The sequence below is a fragment of the Uloborus diversus genome, chromosome 1 (genome assembly GCF_026930045.1).
Source record: "Uloborus diversus isolate 005 chromosome 1, Udiv.v.3.1, whole genome shotgun sequence".
Taxonomy (NCBI): Eukaryota; Metazoa; Arthropoda; class Arachnida; order Araneae; family Uloboridae; genus Uloborus; species Uloborus diversus.
In genome coordinates this window covers 77,965,537-77,985,768 of record NC_072731.1, presented here as the reverse complement: position 1 = coordinate 77,985,768, position 20,232 = coordinate 77,965,537, and the positions used below count along the sequence as shown (strand labels likewise).

At 30.7% G+C, this 20,232-nt stretch overlaps 1 protein-coding gene across 1 annotated transcript in view; it reads left to right on the top strand.

Annotated features, from left to right (window-relative positions):
- LOC129230566 (uncharacterized) overlaps positions 1–20,232 on the top strand; it is an 80,641-nt gene that overhangs the window by 46,544 nt on the left and 13,865 nt on the right. Inside the window, 6 exon segments of the mRNA XM_054864973.1 lie at positions 585–769; positions 6,539–6,605; positions 6,607–6,643; positions 9,212–9,219; positions 9,250–9,726; positions 13,701–14,067. Of these exon segments, the coding sequence (XP_054720948.1) occupies positions 585–769; positions 6,539–6,605; positions 6,607–6,643; positions 9,212–9,219; positions 9,250–9,726; positions 13,701–14,067 (1,141 nt within the window).

Sequence of the window (20,232 nt, the reverse complement as noted above, 5' to 3'; positions counted from 1 at the left end):
ATACTGTTAACCTTTTAAGTTAATCAGTTTTATCTTTGCAAAAACTTCAACTGAATAAATAAAGCATACAAATTTAAATTATCATTGTTATTTAGTGTAAGTTACCTTATTTTCTTTAAAAATATACATTGTTTTCATTACACATAAATGTCATTTTCTTGTTCATTAGTAACTGTTGCTGTTGTGTGATTTGGTGTAAATTTACAATTGCTATGTCCTAAATATTTATGCTATCTTTAATTCTTTGTTGTGAATGTTTTGTCTCTTATTTCATCAACAAAAAAAAAAAAAAAAAAAACACTGAGAAGTTGATTTTAAGCTTTCTGTGTGGGCATTTTCTGTATACACAACTTTATGCATTTCAAAAAATCATGTTTGCTAATTTCAGTTTTAATTTGCATGGTAACAGTACTCATCTAAATTAAAATAGTTTGTGCTCATTAAATTTTATTGAAAATAAATGTTCTTCACAGTTCAGTTTGGTGTAAAATATGAAAGAGCTGAGTTTTGTTGTCTGAGTATTTATCATTTTTTTCAGCATAAATCAGTTATCTGAACTACTACATTGGACATTGATTTTGTAGATATTATTAAATGTGATTGCTGATGTCTCCACTTGGCCTGAGTGGGACATTCACGCTCAAGATCAAAATGTTCATCTCGAATTGCCAGAAAATCCTCTTCTCCATGGTGATGCCTATATGCAGTGTGATCAGCTAGTACTGACCACTTCCAAACTGAAAGCAAAGCCTGAAGTAGAAATGTTTCGGTATGATAGCTAGCATTCTTATTGGAAACTAAAATACTTTTAATTCAAGGGGGGGGGGGGAGATTGGAGATTAAAAAATAAAAATATATTTTTATAAAATGAATTTGCATGTTTGGAAATATTTACTTGATTTAATTTTTAGTCAGTAGATGCTAAATTATCCTTTTAGTTTTCTCTTTTTAGTCTTACAGGTACTTAAAAATGCTTCAGATTTTAATGGAAGATTCCTGTGAGTTTCAGACCCATGTTTCATTTTCACATAAAAGTCATATGTTTAAAATTTATTTAAAAGCTTTTTCGACTTTTTTTTCCTATCTAAGTGAGAGCAATATATATATATATATATTTTTTTTTTTGGAATTTTTATTATAATAATGAAAAACATTGAATAACACATGGTACAATGCAGGACTGAAATGTTTATTTCCTGGTGTTTCTTAAAATTTGTGAATCTGATATTTGAAAGCAAATGTTTTCCGCCCAACTGTTTTCTCATTTATTTTATCATCACAAAATTTCAGACAAAGAAATATCTAATATGATTCAGACTCAAATTATGAAATTGTTTTGTAGTTGTAAACTTTCTATGTATTTTTATCATAATTTTATCATTTAAGAAAGTTTTGCTTCTAGTTGCTGTATTATGGAGTGCTTCAACATCAATCACAGTGTTCTTACTGTCAAAATCAGGGGTTCCCAAACTGGGTGCCAAGGCACCTTGGGGTGGCATAAGGCAATTTGAGCGGTGCAGCGAAGTGTCCATGGTATCAATATACGTTAGGGTGGAGTGAAAGTATAGGCAAAAAATTTTTTTTTTCGAAATTCAACTTCTGATAGTGCGGAAAAGTTGTGGTTTGGTTCCACAAAGAAAGGGCTAAAATATTTTTACTCTACCTTTCCATCTTGAGGGTTCGCTTTGACCTTGAAGTTTACAAAATTTACACTTTTTTTCCTAAAATTCCACTTTTAATGCAAGTAATTTTTATTTTAGATGCTCAATTTTTGGTGGAGGGAAAGAATTGTGACTGGGTATCATAAAGAATAGGGAAAAATTATTTTAATTTTACTTTTTAGTTCTGTGGGTCGCTTTGACCTTGCATTTCAAAAACTTGCTTTTGTTTTGTAGTGAAATAATCGCAACTTTGTTTTTTCTGTACTTAATTTAATAAGTTAAAAAAATGTTATTTGATACTATAAACTTAGAATTCATATATTTATATCCTAGATTTCATTTAAAATATCTGCTTTTACTTTTTTTGCTTGAAAAATCTTACTTTTTTAACTACGGTTTTTATAAGTCATTTCTCTTTTCCGTAAATCAACTGTAAATGTCATGAAAGAATTCTAATATCACTATATGAGGGAAAACACTTTTATCTTGCCTATTTATTTACTTCAAGGGAAGCCCTTGAAAGCCTTTACTTTTAGTAGTTGCGTATGGGGGTACTTCACCTCCCTCTCATTCTTAGCTTGAGGAACGAATTCGTCCAAAGCCATGTGGCACCTGTTTCGCATGTCATCTGAGAAAAATAAGCAATCACATTGCTTAGCTGAGATTATGCCTTGCCTACATAATCGAACATTTGTTTTTCTCGAATGAGTGTATGTTTGCAGTTGAGTGTTGATTTGTTAGTCGAGTTGTAAGGAAAATGGCTACTAGTAGTAAAATTAAAACGAGAACTAAATTAAAGTGTCCTGTGTTTGGAATACCTAAAGAGTTTAGTAAGCTAGTTTTGCCCGCGTATGAAGACATGATACTATTTGCATGTTAGGAACCATTTAAAGACAGATGAAATAACGAAAGAACCCATGGTAGCTGAAGTCTCAGAGGCAGTAGCTTTACAAATCGAAGAACTGTGGAGGAAATCTTCAATACCTCTAGTTACTCACACTCGTGTTCTTCAACTCATTCGTTCATACAATACCAAATACAAAGAATTATTAAAATCTATACGGAAACATAAAAATGAACGTCATCTGGTCAAAATAAAAGCATTCGCTGAGGATGCAAAACAAAAATTGTTTGATATCTCGTCTTGTAAATGTAAATTTTCCTCTTGTAATTGTCAAAAGTCCCGCAAAGTTCCTGTGGAAGAACAGGCGTTTCTTCATGAGCAGAGAATTGTTAGAAAAGTGATCATGAGCACTGTTGACTTAACTGCAACAAAAAGACTTCGACGGAAATCAGAGAGAAAATCAAAAGACAATGCTCGCCTTTCTAAAGTTGCAAAACAAACTGAAAGTGAAACACCTATGATTTTAGAATCAACTTCAAGTTCATCAGAAATGGACATAAATGACGAAATTTTCCAGGCTTCTACTTCAAATTTTAGAGCAAAAGTGAAGGAGACACCATGTTTCACGAAGCTGCCACCCAACTCTCAACAAATGCAAGTTTCCTTACCAACATTGGCAAGGGAATTTGATACGGTGTTTCAGATAGAGCTGCGGCACCAATAGCAAGTGCTGTGCTTCAAGATGTGGGTTTGATTACAGAACAAGATTCTTCATGCGTGATTGATCGCAGCAAAATCATTCGAGAGAAACAGAAGAAAAGGAGAAAGGTACTGGTACAAGAGACGGAAACTTCGAGAAGTCTTCGTGCTTTGTATTTCGATAGCAGAAAGGATAAAACGTTACAACTTGCAAGCTTAGATTGCAAAAAATACCGTAAAACAGTAGTTGAAGAGTATGCTACTTTGCTTCAAGAACCTGGATCTAACTACCTTAGCCATGTGATTCCAGCCAGTGGCACAGTGATAAACATCACCAGAAGTATAACTGACTATATAACAAGCAATAACATTTTAGTTGATAATTGTGTAGCTGTTGGATGTGATGGAACCAACGTAAATACTGGAAGAAAGGGAGGTGTAATACCGCTTCTCGAAGTTCATTTCAAGAAACCGTTGCAATAGTTAGTATGCCAACTTCATTCTAACGAACTTCCCTTACGACATCTTTTGAAACACTTAGATGGTAAAACAGATGGTCCACGCACATTCTGTGGAATCATTGGTAAAGCATTGGATGTAAATAGTTGTCAGTTGTAACGTTTCAACCGATTGAGGTTAATCTTCCAAATATAAACAGAAATGAGTTGAGCACTGATCAACAGTACTTATTTGATGTTTTTAAAGCTGTAGCTAGCGGTCAGTGCTCTGAAAATTTGTCTAAACGAAAACCTGGAACATTAGTACACTCGCGGTAGTTAACGACGGCAAATAGAATTTTACGGCTGTACATGACAACTGACAGTCCGCCGCAGAACTTATACACATTAGCAGAATATGTTATGAAAGTGTATACACCAATGTGGTTTACCATAAAGATTAACCACTCTTGCAAAGATAGTTCTAAAAACCTCTTTGAAACAATAAAAAAAATAACGTTATCTCTCTTCTGAATTAAAAGCTGTAATCGATCCTGTAATTCAGCCCAATGGTTACTTTGGGAATCCGGAAAACATATTGATAGCGATGATCACAGATGATCGACACTGTGTCAGAGAACTTGGTTTGCGTCGAATTATGAATGCAGGTTCTATGACACCGATTGGATTGCGAAAATTTACAATTCTAGAGTTTAATTTTGATGCTGAAGACTACCATGAACTCATCGATTGGCAAAATTGGGAACACACGGAGCCGCCACTTACAAGTGGAATTCTAGATAAGGATTTGAAAGAAATAGTGCTTGATGGCGTACCTTCTGAATTGTTTGATTTCCATAGCCTCCCATGTCACACTCTAGCAGTGGAACGATACGTTAAATTAGTCACAGGAGCATCGTCTACGGTTTGTGGTGTAAGCAAGAGAGAAGGATTAATTAGAGTAAGATTAGAATTCAGAAAACTTATACCGCAATATAACACTAAGTCTGAATATTGTCAGTCATAAAACTGATCTCCAAGCCAACTTTTCCGCCAAACTTTGCGTCATTGTTTGTAGTGTGCAGATTATAGTTTGAATTTGAAGGAACAACAATTTGAGAATTCATTGAGTAACTTCTTTAGTTTGCTGTGCTTTAGTTTAGTTTTGCTGTGTAATTTCTGTGACTGTAAAAAATTGGATTGATAATTTCATACTTTTATGTTTAAATTTTGTAATCTATCATATGTAAAAATCACATTTTGGTGCAAAGTCACATTTCTCAAGCAGAGAATCTTTTACGTCAAAAATGCTCTTACTTGTTAGTTTTTTTATAATTTTTAGTTTTATATAAATAAATAATTGATGCATATTAAAGTTAATATTTTTAAAGGAATAACTTTTAATACATTTTTCTCAGTGTGCTAAGTATTGTAATGTTACTTAATTTTAACTCGATATTGGGTGATTTTAAGGTATATGATATTTAGTATATTTTATTATTTAAATATTTGAGTTTGGTATGTAGTTTAAACAAACGGTCAACTTTGAAGTGATTTTTCATCATATTGGAAAAATTTTGGCTTTAATAGAATCATTAGAATTTGTATCAGTTTTGATGCAATAATGGTCAATTTCAAGGTCCGAGTTGACCCTCAAAATATTTTTTGTTATAAAAATGCTTTTGCATGACAAAATATCTATACAAGAGGAAACTTTTCAGCACTATTACTTAGCTTTAATCAAATTTTGATTTTCTATGAAACTATTACAACTTTTGTCAGTTTAGATGAAATAATGATCAATTTCAAGACGCGAGCGGATCCTCAAGATATTATTTGTCATAAAACTGTTTTTGCATGACAAAATATCTATACAAAAGGCAACTTTTCTGCGCTACTGCTTAGCTTTTAAAAAATTTTGATTTTTGAGGAAATTTTTATAACTTTTGTCAGTTTTGATGCAATAATGGTCAATTTCAAAGCAAAAGCGGATCCTCAAGATAATTTTTGTTTTAAAAATGCTTTTGCATGACAACAAAACACAGCTTTTCCGCACTATTACTTAGCTTTTATCCAATTTTAATTTTTTCACTCCACCCTAATATACGTCTATGTAACAAAGATACAGTAGCATATCATGAGAAAGTTCTAGTTCTTCAAAGGATGCCATGAATCGGGAAGGTTTGGGAACTCCTGGTCTTTTTAGACTTTTTTTTTTTCTATCTAAGTGAGAGCATTGAGCTTTTCTTTCTTTTGCTACTAAGCTAATTGTATAAGTAATATATCTGAGGAAAAATACATTTCTTCTTACTGCAGCTATTTTGATAGAGATTTCGTTTTACACTAGAAGTCTGTACATTAACTTAAAAATTATAGTAGAAATATATGCTATTAGAGCCTTTGATGTGTTCCTCATACAAAAAAATTCATCTAATATTGTTAATCTTGAAATTATGGATAAAACCATCATAATTTTTCTTTTTGTCTTTTTTTTTAAATTAAGGATATATTTTGCTGATGCTCTTGATCAAGTTTCGTGAATCTCCCCCCCCCCCCCCCGTTACCATGTTTACAACTTTTGCTGCTCAAAGAAGCATGCCTTTCTTCTGTGGAAGCAGAACTTTCTCATCTGTGGAGACTTAGAAATCTTTTTGCTCTTCGAATACAGTAGTCGTTGTCGAAAATCAGCAGGAGGATGGTGATGAGTAGTTTCACATAAGTGTAAATTTTTTAAAGATTAAGGGGGGAAAATGATGAAAAGCGAATAAATACGGGGTTATTAAAAGAGATGTTGTATTGTAAATGTATTTTTTGGTCTCATTCAGTTATAGAATGTCATTAAACTATTCATTTACATAACTAAACTTTATTGGGATATTTTTTCATTTTATTTTTAGCTTTGGTAACTTAGAAAGCAATGGTACTGGTTGGATACTATTGTGGAATGCGAAACAACTTGATTGGGATACTATACATTGCTCAACCTATTGATAATGATACAGGTGATTAGTAGATCCTACATTGTGATATTCTAACAGTTTACTTTTATTATTTGTATTATATACTTTCACTTTAAAGACCAGGATTTTAAATTAATCAAACAATTTTTAAATCTTTTTTCAGTCTTAAATTTTTTATCTGTTTTGTTTTCTTGTTTTGTTTTCAAACTTAGTTCTATTTTTGCACATTGGAGAATGGATTCCTTTTACTTTTACATGGCTTGTACACTTTTAAAAAACCTTGAAGACTGTTAGAAATAATTTTTCATTTTCCAGTGCTTGAAAACCTTGAAAACTTAAAATGTGTCTTATAGTACCTGAGTTTTGAGATTGATTTTTTTAAAGGAGCATGTTTACAGAAACATTAAAGAAGCCTGTTAAAAAATTTTTAAAAAATCAATAGAGTTTTTCCGTTTTGATTTGTGTATTTCGAAAATCCAATTATTTTGGAAAACTTTATTTTTTTGAAAAACCAACCAAAGCTCATTGTATCCTTGAAAAGTTTTTTAATACTCCTTAAAAAAATTTTGAATTCAGTGTACAAACTATGTTTTAAAACAAGCATCTGGAGTTTTAATTATTGGTGTACTTTATGAAATCTAAACTGGCTCAAGTTTGAAATTACCATTTTGAAAATTTCAAACTCCAACCATTTAAACTTAATGGAAGACAACAAAATACACTAATAATATTTGATCATTTGGTTTTTTATTTTTGAGTTGTAAGTAGTGTTAATTTAAAATTAATTGGTAATTTATATCAACATTCAAAACTTTCTTTTGTGCATTTCAAATATCAGATTGGGGAAAGTTGTTTCCTTGTAAGGAAAAAACTTTTTTCAGTATACGATGTGCTAAATTTAAATTGAATTTCCAGTATGAACGTACTGTAAAAAATTGTCAAAACTACCCCACTTTTTTGAAAAAATAAATGAATAAATAAATAAATAAAAATTAATTTGAATTTTGACATCTTGAATTCAAATTATGCTTTTTGCAATCACAAATGTGTGCATGTAGGCGTGTGTGTTTATGTGTGGGAGGGTATGTGTGTTAAGTGTGTATGGGTATGTGTGTGTAGGCATGTGTGTTTGTGTCTGTGTGCAGGCATAAGTGCATGGGTAGTTGTGTGTATGAATGTGTGGAGGGGGGGGGGAGGTATGTGTGTGTAGGCATATGTGTTTGTGTCTGTGTTCAGGCATGAATGTGTGGGTAGTTGTGTGTATGTGTTTGTGTATGTGTGTGTACATGTTTGTGTATGTGTGTGTAGATGTATGTGTTTGTGTGTGCGTCGTTGTGTATGTATGCGCGTGTGTGTAGGATATGGATGCAACCTAGAGACGGCTTTCGCCATAGGAGCAGCATCGTGAGGAGCTGGTCGACGGTGGTGCTGCAGAGGGTGCTGGTGGGAAAATAAAATTATAAGACATCAAAACAATCGAATGAAAGCAATAAGCAATCGTGATTGCTCAAAAAAAAAAAGATTTGCCATATACTTTTTATGCGATCCAGAATGCTTGGAACAGTAGCAATACTCTTGAAACTTTCCGGTGTGTAGAAGAACAAAGATAGCACTTATAGACACCAAGAACGGAGGCAGTACAAATTTTGCATTTTCGGTCTTATGTGTCTGAAATTTTAATTTCATTCTTTTTAATGTAGTAGGACTTGGGTACTGATAAATAAATTAAATGTCTCTTTCATACTCAAGTTTCAAATGGTTTCCATTTTGCGACAGCAATTTTTAAAAAAATGTCCCATTTCTATGTTTTTGAGTGCAAGTTTTGTTAATTATTTGCTTTTAATCAGAAATAATATCAACCAAATTTGCTTTTTGATTTATTCTAGCCTTATTATACTATTTTTTCAAAAACATTCCAAGTGATTAACATTCCTTTCCAATGTTTAGCTAATACTCCCTCTTCTGTCACTGAGAGTTATTTTTCCGCTAGTTTTTGAAATTCATAAAAAAATTTCACAAGAAGAAAATTATACATTTCATTCTACATGCAATAAATTCCATTCTATTCTAATTTATGAAACCATATAATTCTGAAGGTACATTTATAATGCATGAATTTGTCTTGCAGAACAATTTCAGTCAATTGATTTGTGTTGCAAAACGTCACAAAGTATTCTACTTTGGGGTAGACTCGCGTTACCTCTGACTTTAAGGAACCCAAATAGCCTGACGTTTGAATGTAACAATGCTTTATCATTCATAGATCAAAATAAAACGTGAATGTTTGGTGCTCTTGCATTCTTTCTATCATGCTCTAAAATTTTGTTTGTGAACTTAAAACTTTTAAAATGCTATCAATTTGATCTGGATAAACAAGGGTCTACTGCATAGGTATGGTTATGATGGCCTTTAGTACATTCTAACATTCCAATTATAACATTTATAAAAAAAAAGTTTTGTATTGCCAAGGATATTTATTGCATGTATCTTGTCAGAATTAAATATTTCTCTTCTTAGAATTAAATATTGATATTTAATTCTAAACATTCTCTTAATTCTTCTTTGTTATAGTTTTTAATTTCATTATCTTACGTAATTTTTTAATTTTAGGAAACGAAGTACAAGATTTCATTGATCAGGATTCTGAGGAATCAAAGTGTCTATTGACTGCCATTTGGGGATGTCAACTAAAACAGCCCACCTGTAACATACCAGAAGCTTTGTGTACAAAAGTGCTTAATTTATCAGAGGCTATAGCCTTAAGTCAATTGAAGATCCGTCCATTTGAGTCAATGGTGCATGCATCTTTCAAGTATCCTCATGTTCCAACTATCCACTCAGCTCTTAGTGATCTCCCATGCAACCCTTGTGTTCTTTTGAAACACGAGAAGAAAGAACAAATCACATCATTCCAAAATAGAGTTTTAGCTGTGTTGCCTCATTCGCCTCATAAGCCTCTCACCATCAGCAATGTTGCAGGGTTTTCTTTAATATTATATCCCATGAAGAAAACTCATAAGTCCTGCACAAATGGGAATTCATCACCAGCCGAGGAAAAAAGAAAATCTCGGAGGAGACAAAAGTTCAGAAGTGACTCTGTTACTTCAGCCTTTCCTCGTTTAAAGGTAAATGAAATGAATTCCTTTTGCTTTACCCCAGAACGTTCACAAACTTGACTTTTTTTTTTTTTTTTGCAAATTGTCATTTTAAACGGCTTGTAATTGGCATTTGCAATTTAAAGCCAGCATATGTTTTAAATCATGTTTGAAAATATTTTACAAAGTGAGGTGAAATGCATTTATTTTTGATATCATTTATATACTGGAAAATCCTAAGTTTGTGTACTATGCTTCTGTGTTTTTTTTCCACCAGATCATCAAAAGAAGTTTTAAATTAATTAAAAAAGGAGAGAAGCTGGATGGAGGGTCCTTATTTTAGGCTAAAAAAAAAAAATCTTCCCATAGTTTTTTCTAAATTAAAATTCAATATGTTAGGGATCCGTGATCTTATGATTATGCTTGATATGAATGTCACACAATGCTCAATGAATGTATTATTTTTATCCCATTACTTTCTTATTATTCTTTTTTTTTTATTTATACAATTTTCTCACACATTAATTACTCTTATGTGCTGCTGTATAAGTTAATAGGTGCAGTTTTCAAAATAATCTTCTAGTGCTTTTTCTATTTTTGCTCAATTTTGTCATATTTCAATATGTTTGGTAGTGTTATTGTGATAAAAGCAAAGTATTTAGCTTGACTTATTTGAAATTAGAATCTGAATTGGCACTATTAAATTGAAGTCAGTCTTGACACAATGAACCATTTTGAAACAAATTCTGGTTTTAAAAAAATATTATGAATTTTTGTGTTTGAAATACTTATATTTTGTTGTTTTTTATTTGAAGTAACTACTCTTATTTAGTTTTGGTAACAGCATGCTATATTTTAAAGCATTTTGCAGTTTTGTTTAATATGTTTTGCAATGTATACTATCAAAAAGAGATATTTTAAAGAATTTTGTATCATAAATACATTATAATAATTCGCTTTGAGTTTTATATATTTCATGTTCTGATGCTTAATTACCTGATATTGTTTTAAAACCATATTGTTATTTATTTTCTTATTGCTCCATTCAAACAAATTGCATTATAAAATATTTTTTTTAATAGTAATAGTACATATGCTATAAATGTATTGAAAATACAAAAATATTCTTACTTGACATATAAATTTCATTTTTGAATATATATATATATATATATATATATATATATATATATATATATATATATATATATATATATATATATATATATATAATAAAACATCTTGAAATTTCTTAATTATCTTGACTAAACATTTTTATTGTTTTGTTACAATATTCTGTTGAAATCCTTTCCTTTTTTGCTTGCAAGATATTTCCGATTTTTTAAAAAATTTCAACTCAATTTTTTTTAATAGAAAAAGAAAAAAACTCCGTTTTTGACTACAAGGTATTTTTGGGATTAATTATTTTTGTTTTTTTCATCATACTTGTTTTATTCAATGTTCACATTCAGTATATGTACTTTGATCCTTGAAAAAAAAAAGTTTTTTTTTAATATTCCAGAACACATGCAAACTTATATTATGAGGTATAAATTTAACATGAAATACTTTTGTGATATTTGAATATCTGAATCTTTATTTGAAATTAATAGAATTAGTCTTACATCATCTAGTCATAACTGCATGAAATGGGAAATACATTGTTAGCATAAAATAAGAACTGGCATTGTTTATTAAGTTTTACAATTTAATAATGCTTACTTTACAAAATGCTAATGATGTCATTTGATATCTGTACATATATATATATATATATATATATATATACACACACACACACCTGTGTGTGTGCGTGTACTAAATACAACAATATTTGCTTAATTTTTATTTTTATTTTACTGTGAACAGTTTTGTGTATATTATATTATTTTGTTATAACATTAAATAAAGAAAAATAAAATCATTTAGAAATTTTAATGTGTCTTATTTGATTACTACACTTAAATTATCTCAAGTTTACATTTTTAGTTTTTAGAACATCAATATTTAACACAAAAACTTATATATAGCCATTAAGTGCACCAAAAAACATTTGTCATTAATGAGATACGACCCTTCAAATGATCATTTTTATACTTTTTAATAATGATTTAGAATTACTATTGATTGTGTATTTAAGAAAAACTTCTATTTATTCTTTGTTATACAACAAGCATAGACTATTTTCAGTTGTATAATACAAGCTAAAAGTACAAAGTTTTTTTTTTTTTTTTTTTTTGAGTCTTAATCCCACTTTTAAACTACCAAGCCTTTTTTAACTTCTTATCTTTTTTTCCAATTTCATTAATTACTTCAAATTATTTGAGGTTCCTTTTGTGAAGTTAAGAAATCAAAAGATCAGCAAGTTATATAAAAATTTATGTATTTTTAAAAATTTCTTTTATTGATTAGAAATCCTGAAAATAAATGCTAACATTCAGCAAAAAAGCTCAACTGTTTTGATATCTTGCGAAGTTAAACAATTTTATATGCAACCAAGTTTTTAACACATAACTAGCCACATTCGGAGAGCAGTTAGGTTACGTCTTTAATCCTGCTTTTCACTTGAAACATGTTATAATAAACATTTTATAATTGTAGTGTTAGGAAACATTAAAAAGAAAAAAAAACATAATAATAAAGCAAATTGACTGCCTTAGTAAGTTTTAAAATAGAAATCTTTAGCGAAAATAGATTAATCATATGAACAGGAGAAGAAATTAAAATGCTTAAAAAGTTAGCGTCTCCGCCGCGCCAAAGAGAAACATGCAAACGTACAGAAAATAATAGCCAAATAACTCTCCATGCAAGAAGAGCTAGACTTTTCATTTCAATTCACATACTAAGCTAGTAGAAAATAGATCTAGTATTGAGGCTTTAAAATCTTCAACTGTCAAGTAAAAAATTTATTACCAATCAGTGGGAAAATGATTTTTGACTGTTCTTGTTGTAATGGATTGCAAAATGTTGGAATTATTATGTTAAAAATTTTCAAAAACATAAAAATAAATTTGGTAGCAGGATCTTGATGCTGGGGTTAGGGCCTTAAATTTTTTTAGGCAATATATTTTCTTTGAAATTTTCTTCAAATTTTTGTAGATCATTTTGGAAGTTTAAAACAAATATTCATTTTTACACACTGTGGATGAGTCATGAGATTAATCACAAATTTCTCATATTGTCAAATGATCCTTCACAAAAATCACTATGTGTTGTAAATTTGTACTCCTGCCGTCTCTTGCATTTTTCTTGATCTTAGAAGTTTTAAAGGTTCACAGGAACATTTTTTAAGTTATGATGGAACATATTCAAACTTATTCCATTATGGATTGCCCATGCATACTTGAGTATGGGCATAAACTCAACTGTAAAGGGAAAAAAGATAAATGAAAATTTTCTAAATTGATTTTTTTAAAAAAGTGTTGTTGCTTTAATTCACCTTCGGAACACCTGTATGCAAAATTTTACGACTGTAAATGCAGTAGTTCAGCCTTAAAATTACTTTATTTTGCAATAAGAGAAAGATTTAGAAAAAAAACCTTTCTAGAAAGCAATTTTTAGTTGAGATTCAAAAAAGGGATGAGTTAAAAATAACAGTATACGCTTTTCCTCCCTCTATCTCTTTTTCCATACTTAGTATGAGCACTTGTATTCAGTATTGGATCTTCAACTTTTGAGACTCAGGGCAATATCTTAATGCTGCCACAAATTCCTTCAAGTTTCAATGGAAAAAAAATCACAGAAATAGAGTGAATTTGAAGCTTCCTAGAAGTTGCTGCCCCAGTTTGCTCCCCCTAGATTCAGCACTGTTTGCATTACATGGACTAAAACTTTTTGAATAGTGAAAAACTTAGTGTGAAGTTCCATCAAAATGAATTGAAGTTAATGAATTTGTTTCAAGAAGTTTCTTGAAATTTATTATGAGTTATTAAAAACTGAAAAAATTAATGAATTGATAAAGAACTGGAAAAAATTTAAACCATCCTGTTTTGATTTTTCATTAGCATTTGGACATAGAAAATAGAAGATCCTCTTCGCTTTCTAATCCTCTCCGGAAGAAACTACCTGAGCTTACCGTTACACAGCCAGAAGAAGAAGCAAGCCCTCCTCAACGATCTTCTAGTCATTCATTTCTCGACGTCTTATTCCAGCGCCGACGCTCATCTGATGGAACTAGCAAACGAAGCAGAAGTCCTTCTCCATCCATTAAGATATCAACAAAAGAGAAAAGGAATAGATTTTCTTTTGAAAAGACCGCTTCTATGTCTAGTCAAGAAGACAGTTGTGGATTACTTTGTCCAGATATGGAACTTTCTGATTCTTGCAGTGATGCAGAAAGAAGCTGCTTTGAATTTGCTCGTAATATCCAAAGTAAGAACTGTTTTAATTTCTATACCTGACTTGTTAGTCTTTGTCTTTTAATAATATTGATCCTGCAGTTATTTTTTGCATTGCAGTAATTGCTCTACTTGCAGAAGGTTTGATGATTCTAGTTATAATTGCATTAATACTTCTTGTGAAATCTACAAGAAAAAAAATTGTTAAGTCTTTTATCACTGTCCATTGTGAAGTAAACAATGTATTCTTTGAACTAGATAATTTGAATTATTCAATGAAATGATAGTGAAATAAACTCCCGATTATCGGTGGTCAGATTATCTGCAGTTTGAATCATTCGCAGGTCTATTCCAGGGGTGTTTGTGATCGCAAATTTCCGAAACTTTTGGGTTGCAGTTTCTGAAAATTTTGGTCTGGTAACATTCTAAAACTACAAAATTATAAGTGAATTCCATCAGGGCCGGAAGGACAGTTTGAACAAAAAAAATAGATGTATTTCTGTCTGTTAGCCTATCAAAATATATATTTTTTGAAAAACTGATGTATAGACTTTTATAAACATCATAGTAAATTGCTAAAAAAGCCAAAGCCAGGAATTTTTTGCCAGTAACTTTTTTAAAAATGAAATTTAAAAAGTGGTAACGGAAGGACATTTTTGCGACATGATTTTCGCGCAATCATGTTCTCCCCAAAAGTTCAACAAACTATAAAGAGAAAATTCTATAAAAATTAGAGCACATACGGGGAGTGTTTAATCATTACAATTTCACCTCTAGTTTTAAAAATAATTATTTTAAGCATATAAATTATGTATTTGTTAAGGGTAAAGGAAGGACAGTAACGGCAGGACAAAAAATCAAAAACAATTTAACTTAGTAAATTTCAACTTACAAACATTTATTCAGCTAATACAGCAGTTGAAACAATGACATCTAATACCTGAGCCATCTGTAACAATTCTGAATTCTTGAAATACTCAAAAATAATATCAGAATCCATAGAACATTTATCTTCTTTGTCAGGGAATACAAAGATCTCATTCCCACATTATTATGCATTCTCAAACAAGATATTTTTGCTCCTTCATCTTCTATAGGAAGTACCTGTTCAACATTGCCCTTTGTTAATTTCTTTCCCTTCCATTCATTTGACAAAACTTGTCCAAATGTTATGAATCCTTTCGCATATTCTCATTATTTAATGCTTTTGATTCAGCTGTGTCTTCTTTTTAATATTATTTATAACTGTCAGTCTGAAGTGAAATCTCCTTTGATTTGTTGAAATACTGACTTTATTCAATAACATAACTTGTTACAGGGTTCAAATAGTTAATATTTTGTGTGTCAGGATAAGAAATGATATTACTCCATCTTTTTAAAAATTGATCTTTGAATTAACTGATATCTTCGCAGTATGTTTAACGGTTGAACTAATGCTCTCAACAGTCCTTTCCTGTGACTTGTATTAACTAATCTGAAAGCAGATTGAGTATTGTATTGTTCCAATATAAATATCATATAAATATCACAAACATGTCATACCAAAATTATTTTCACATACTTAGGAACTTTTAAGTGTAGTTTTCATGATTTTTATCACATACAATAAAATAAGTAAAATCACAAAACATTTTTAAAAAATTAAATAAAAGTTTATTTTTTAAAGGAAAGCACACATAATTTTTGTATAAATATTCCTTTTTATGTTTTCAATGTGACTAACTTTAAACAATAGTTTGTTTTCCACTAGCATTCTAAAATTTTACCCTATATCAGCTTATAGATAAATGTCCTTCCTTTACCGTATTTTTTTGTCCTTCCGTTACCATTAAAAACCATGTAAATTAAATCTATAATCAAATTCCAACTGAGCCTCCTTGACAAGAAACATAGTTCTGCTTTGCATAAAAAAACATTAGTTTCTATACCCAATAAGTTCTTGTTGCACTAGCTGAGATTTAGTATTTTGGTAACGGAAGGCCATCAAACTGTCACCTTAGTAATGGACCTGTTTCACAGTTGAAAAAAAAAGAAATTTTGAATTTATTACCGAAAAGTTTAAATAGACATTCAAAAGATAAAAGTTGACCTAAATATTATATGTTGATAACAAGTTTATTGTAACAAAAAAGTATGTAACAAAAAAGAGATTTTTTGCTCTGTAAAAACACAAAGAGGAAACTTGATTTTGCCCTTGATTTCCTGAAAGTTATCAAGCTATTGGGAAAAAACAGGTTAAGGTTCAAGAAATTCATTTATTTCTGAAGAGAATGGTATATGACCATTTAATAAGACACATACAGACATTTACAGAATATTAATTTTTAAAATTCAAGTGTCATGTCCCCTTTTTTATCCTACTTTCCCAGTAAAAGTCAGAAAAAGGAGAAAAAAGCATGAAAGAAGGCTTAATGCATCTTAAAAATATCTCGAAAAACAAAAAAAAAAGTCAAAAATAAATAAAATAATTAAATAAATATCAAAAAATTAAAAATTGGAAAGTAGGGTATTGAGATGGGGAAAAAAATGTCTGTCGGTCTGTCTGTCTGCCCCCCCCCCCCCTAATAACTTTTGAATGAATAGTCCGATTCCAATAATTTTTTTTTTCGAAAGATCTCAGCAAGGACACCTTATTCCTATATTTCATTTTTTTATTTGAACTATTTTTTGTTCAATTTTGATCAGTTCAAAAAAAAAAACATTAGCACCTACGGGGAAATTCAAGGCAATTCCGAACTGTGTGACGAATTTGCTTCAAACAAACTTTGTAGGAAAAAACTTTTGATGAAAAACTTGTATATAAAATATCTTTTTGATTTGAACAATTTTCCATTCAATTTTGAACAGTTCAAATCCCTTAACATTAGCACCTATGGGGAAACTGAAAGTCAATGTAGATTCCGTACTTGAAGGCGGATTTACTTCAAAAAAATTTTGTTGGAAATAGCTCTTGACGCCAGACTCCAACTCCTAGAATTTAGAGGCACCTGACTCCGACTCCTGTGCCGGACAACTAATCTGACTCCGACTCCCCGACTTCAACTTTGTTTTCGTAGCTTTGCCAAAAATTTATTCACAGAAGACAAAAATGACTGACTCCGACTCCTTTATCTCAAAATCAGATCGTCTCCGAATCCACAGCTATGGTTTTAACTGTGAAATAATTATTGTTGATATGACTTGTTTTTATTTTCACGTTAAAATTTTAATTTAGGTATTCAGTTTTTGGCGGATAAACTCGAAATCATTTATGTTTCTACATAAAGATATGTGCAGACGATTTTTTTTTTGACAATGAAAATTATTTCTTGAAGTTGACATTTTATTGTTTTTATTTATTTTGGTAAGTGCGTTAATTCATTTAAAAAATTATTTTTGGCAGCAGAGGAAAAAGAAACAATTTTTTTTTTGATATGATGTATTTATTTTAATGAGTTTATTATTTTTAATTATTATTCTTTCCTTTCGAAAGCTGTTAAAAAAAATTTAATGGAAAAAAGTGCAGTAGCTGCTTTGTTTAAAAGGTGCTGCTTTTTTTTCTTTTCTCCTGACTAAAATGAAGACAAAAACCTCTATTTACGAATAATAAACCCGGAATTAGCCAATTATTTTCAGAGCCTAAAAAAAATTTTTTTTTGTTAATTTGAGTAAAGAAATATTGGAGTGCTTTCTAAATGCTATATCCATATTGTCCGAAATAGAAAAAGACTTTTCTTGGAATCAATCAGCCATTTTTGACGGGCGAGGGTATACCCAACGAATATTGATTTTGATGCAGAAGAAGCAATAATGAAATTCCCATTAAAACTTACTTTTTCAAATGCTTTACATGGCCTGGAATCTAAAAACCTATCTCATGCAGCAGGCAGCAAATGATACAGTATTTTCTTCTCTCCATAAAGTCGAAAGAGAACAATTTCGAGTCTAGTTTCAAGGAAGTGGTCAAACATCTGTTACTCAGTAGTTTAAAATTTCAAATTAACTGATGTGTAATAAGTTGTGAAATGCTGAATAAAAAGTTTCTAATTCAGTTTCACTCTCTAATTATGAATATTTTGCACAGTTGCTTATTAAGAGTGGTAAATAAAGTGCAATTTTTAAAAAAAAATTTCACACCCCAATATTACGAATAACCCTGATTTAGCATATAAAAGTTTCGGTCCCGATGAATTCATTAAATAGGATTCAACTGTATGTATATATTTAAAAAATTTGAAATGGTTTTATTCATTGATTTCAAATATTTATTTTTTGCATGCATATTTGAAGACTATTTCTGAGAAAGGGGAGGAGGGTGTCGAGTTTCCAAAAATTTCACCAAGTCTTCACAAAATTTTACTTTAGTACACTTGCACCTCTGGTCTATTCACAATTTTTTTTTATTAAAAATTTATTGGTCATTAAATGTTTTTGAAACTTATGATTGTGTTATTATTGTTCATTGTTAGCTTTTACTTCTGTATATTTTTTACATTGAATATTAGTAGATTCAATGTAGCAATGTTTTTAGCTATAATTTAAATGTATGTGTGTGAGTGATATTCATATTTTTTTAGCTATTCTACCGTGTGGAGGTAAAGGGCAGTAACAGCAAATTTTTCGTTTTTCATTTTTTTGCATTTTTGTCTTCTATTGCAGAGCTCTTCTCAATCTTTTTTACTTCACGGCACACTTGATAGTTGGCTCGACTCTTGCGGCACACTAAACCAAATTTCATATGTCAATGTGGACAATGTTTTCATCATTCACTAATCAAAGCAACGAAGGGGAAAAAACAGAGTTTCCATATGGATTTAACATTTAATCTTTTAAATATTTTAGTTTCTTTAGAAATTGAACATGACGAGTTGTTCTTCATGAATTTTAGTGATTACTAGTGATACCCTCATGGCTTTGCCCGTAGTAGAAAATTAAAAGGTCTTTTGGTTCGCCTGTATATTAACAAATAATGTATGATGAATTTCTCACCAGTTGGCTTGCTCATGTTACGGTTCCACGTTATGATAACTTTTTAATTTACTCGTCCATCCTATGATAATTTTGCTCGGGAAAATGTTCTTAAAATTGGAATAGAAAAAGAACAAAATCGAATTTTATAAAAATTGCTTCGAGGCGCACACCCCATGCTACAAACTAATTCTGTGCCAAATTTCATGAAAATCGGGTCCGAACGATCTAGGCGCTATGCAGGTCACAGAAATCCTGACAGACAGAGAGACTTTCAGCTTTATTATTAGTAAAGATAAAGATATTATTAGTTGAGATAAACATAAAGATTATGACCAGCAAGTCCCAAAGTTTCATTTAACACGACTGAGAAAGTTATGCCTGCCTTAAGGAAAAGTGACGTTTCTTATTCAGCTCTATGAGGAGAAGAGCTACAGGAAGTTATTAAATCGATGATCTAGCTACAATTCGTTGTTCTTGAAAAGTGTCAAAGCTAAGAATAAAGGTAACAGTAACAGCTCAAGAATAACGTGATCAGAATTTTATACATATACTCTTTTCACTAACAGCCAAAATGCGTCCAAAGGCGCTAAACTAAGTAGTGCTTAAACTTGATTCTGAATCATGACCAAATTTTCTACTTCCATTTTAAGCTTTTCTTTCAAGGTATATATATAGTTATGGTAAACCTAACATGACAACATCGTAATGCTGTAATTTGTATATGCGTAGCCTGAATAATGCTGCCAGGCTCAGTTTGTTCCAACTATATAGTTGGTCCGCTTAAACATATCCAGTATGCCACGATCAAATTTCTCTCTCCAATGCTAAATTTTTGGTTTTGAATCTGTTTAATTGTGCATACACATGAACACGATACTCACTGCGTCCATGAAATCTTTGATTCAGTTCGTTAAGATTCTAAAAAATATCAGTGTACGTTTGTTTTTCAAGAAAATATTTATTGTGTAATAAACTGATACTCTTCGTTTTGTCATGAAACATCAGAAATTTGTACCTCATACCTGAACTCAAAAATTCATGTCTGGACCTTGCTTTTCAAAAAACTGCGAACCAACATGTGAAGAAGCAGGGAGTGATGATCTGCCTCCCTATCTTCAGAAATTACAATGAAAATATAAAAATTTATTGGCCTTAATTGTATGTAGTTAAAGGTTTTTCCTTCCACAACCGTGGCTAACTTTAGCTCCTGTGTCATGTTGTTTGCCAGGAGAGTTTTACAATGGAGGAA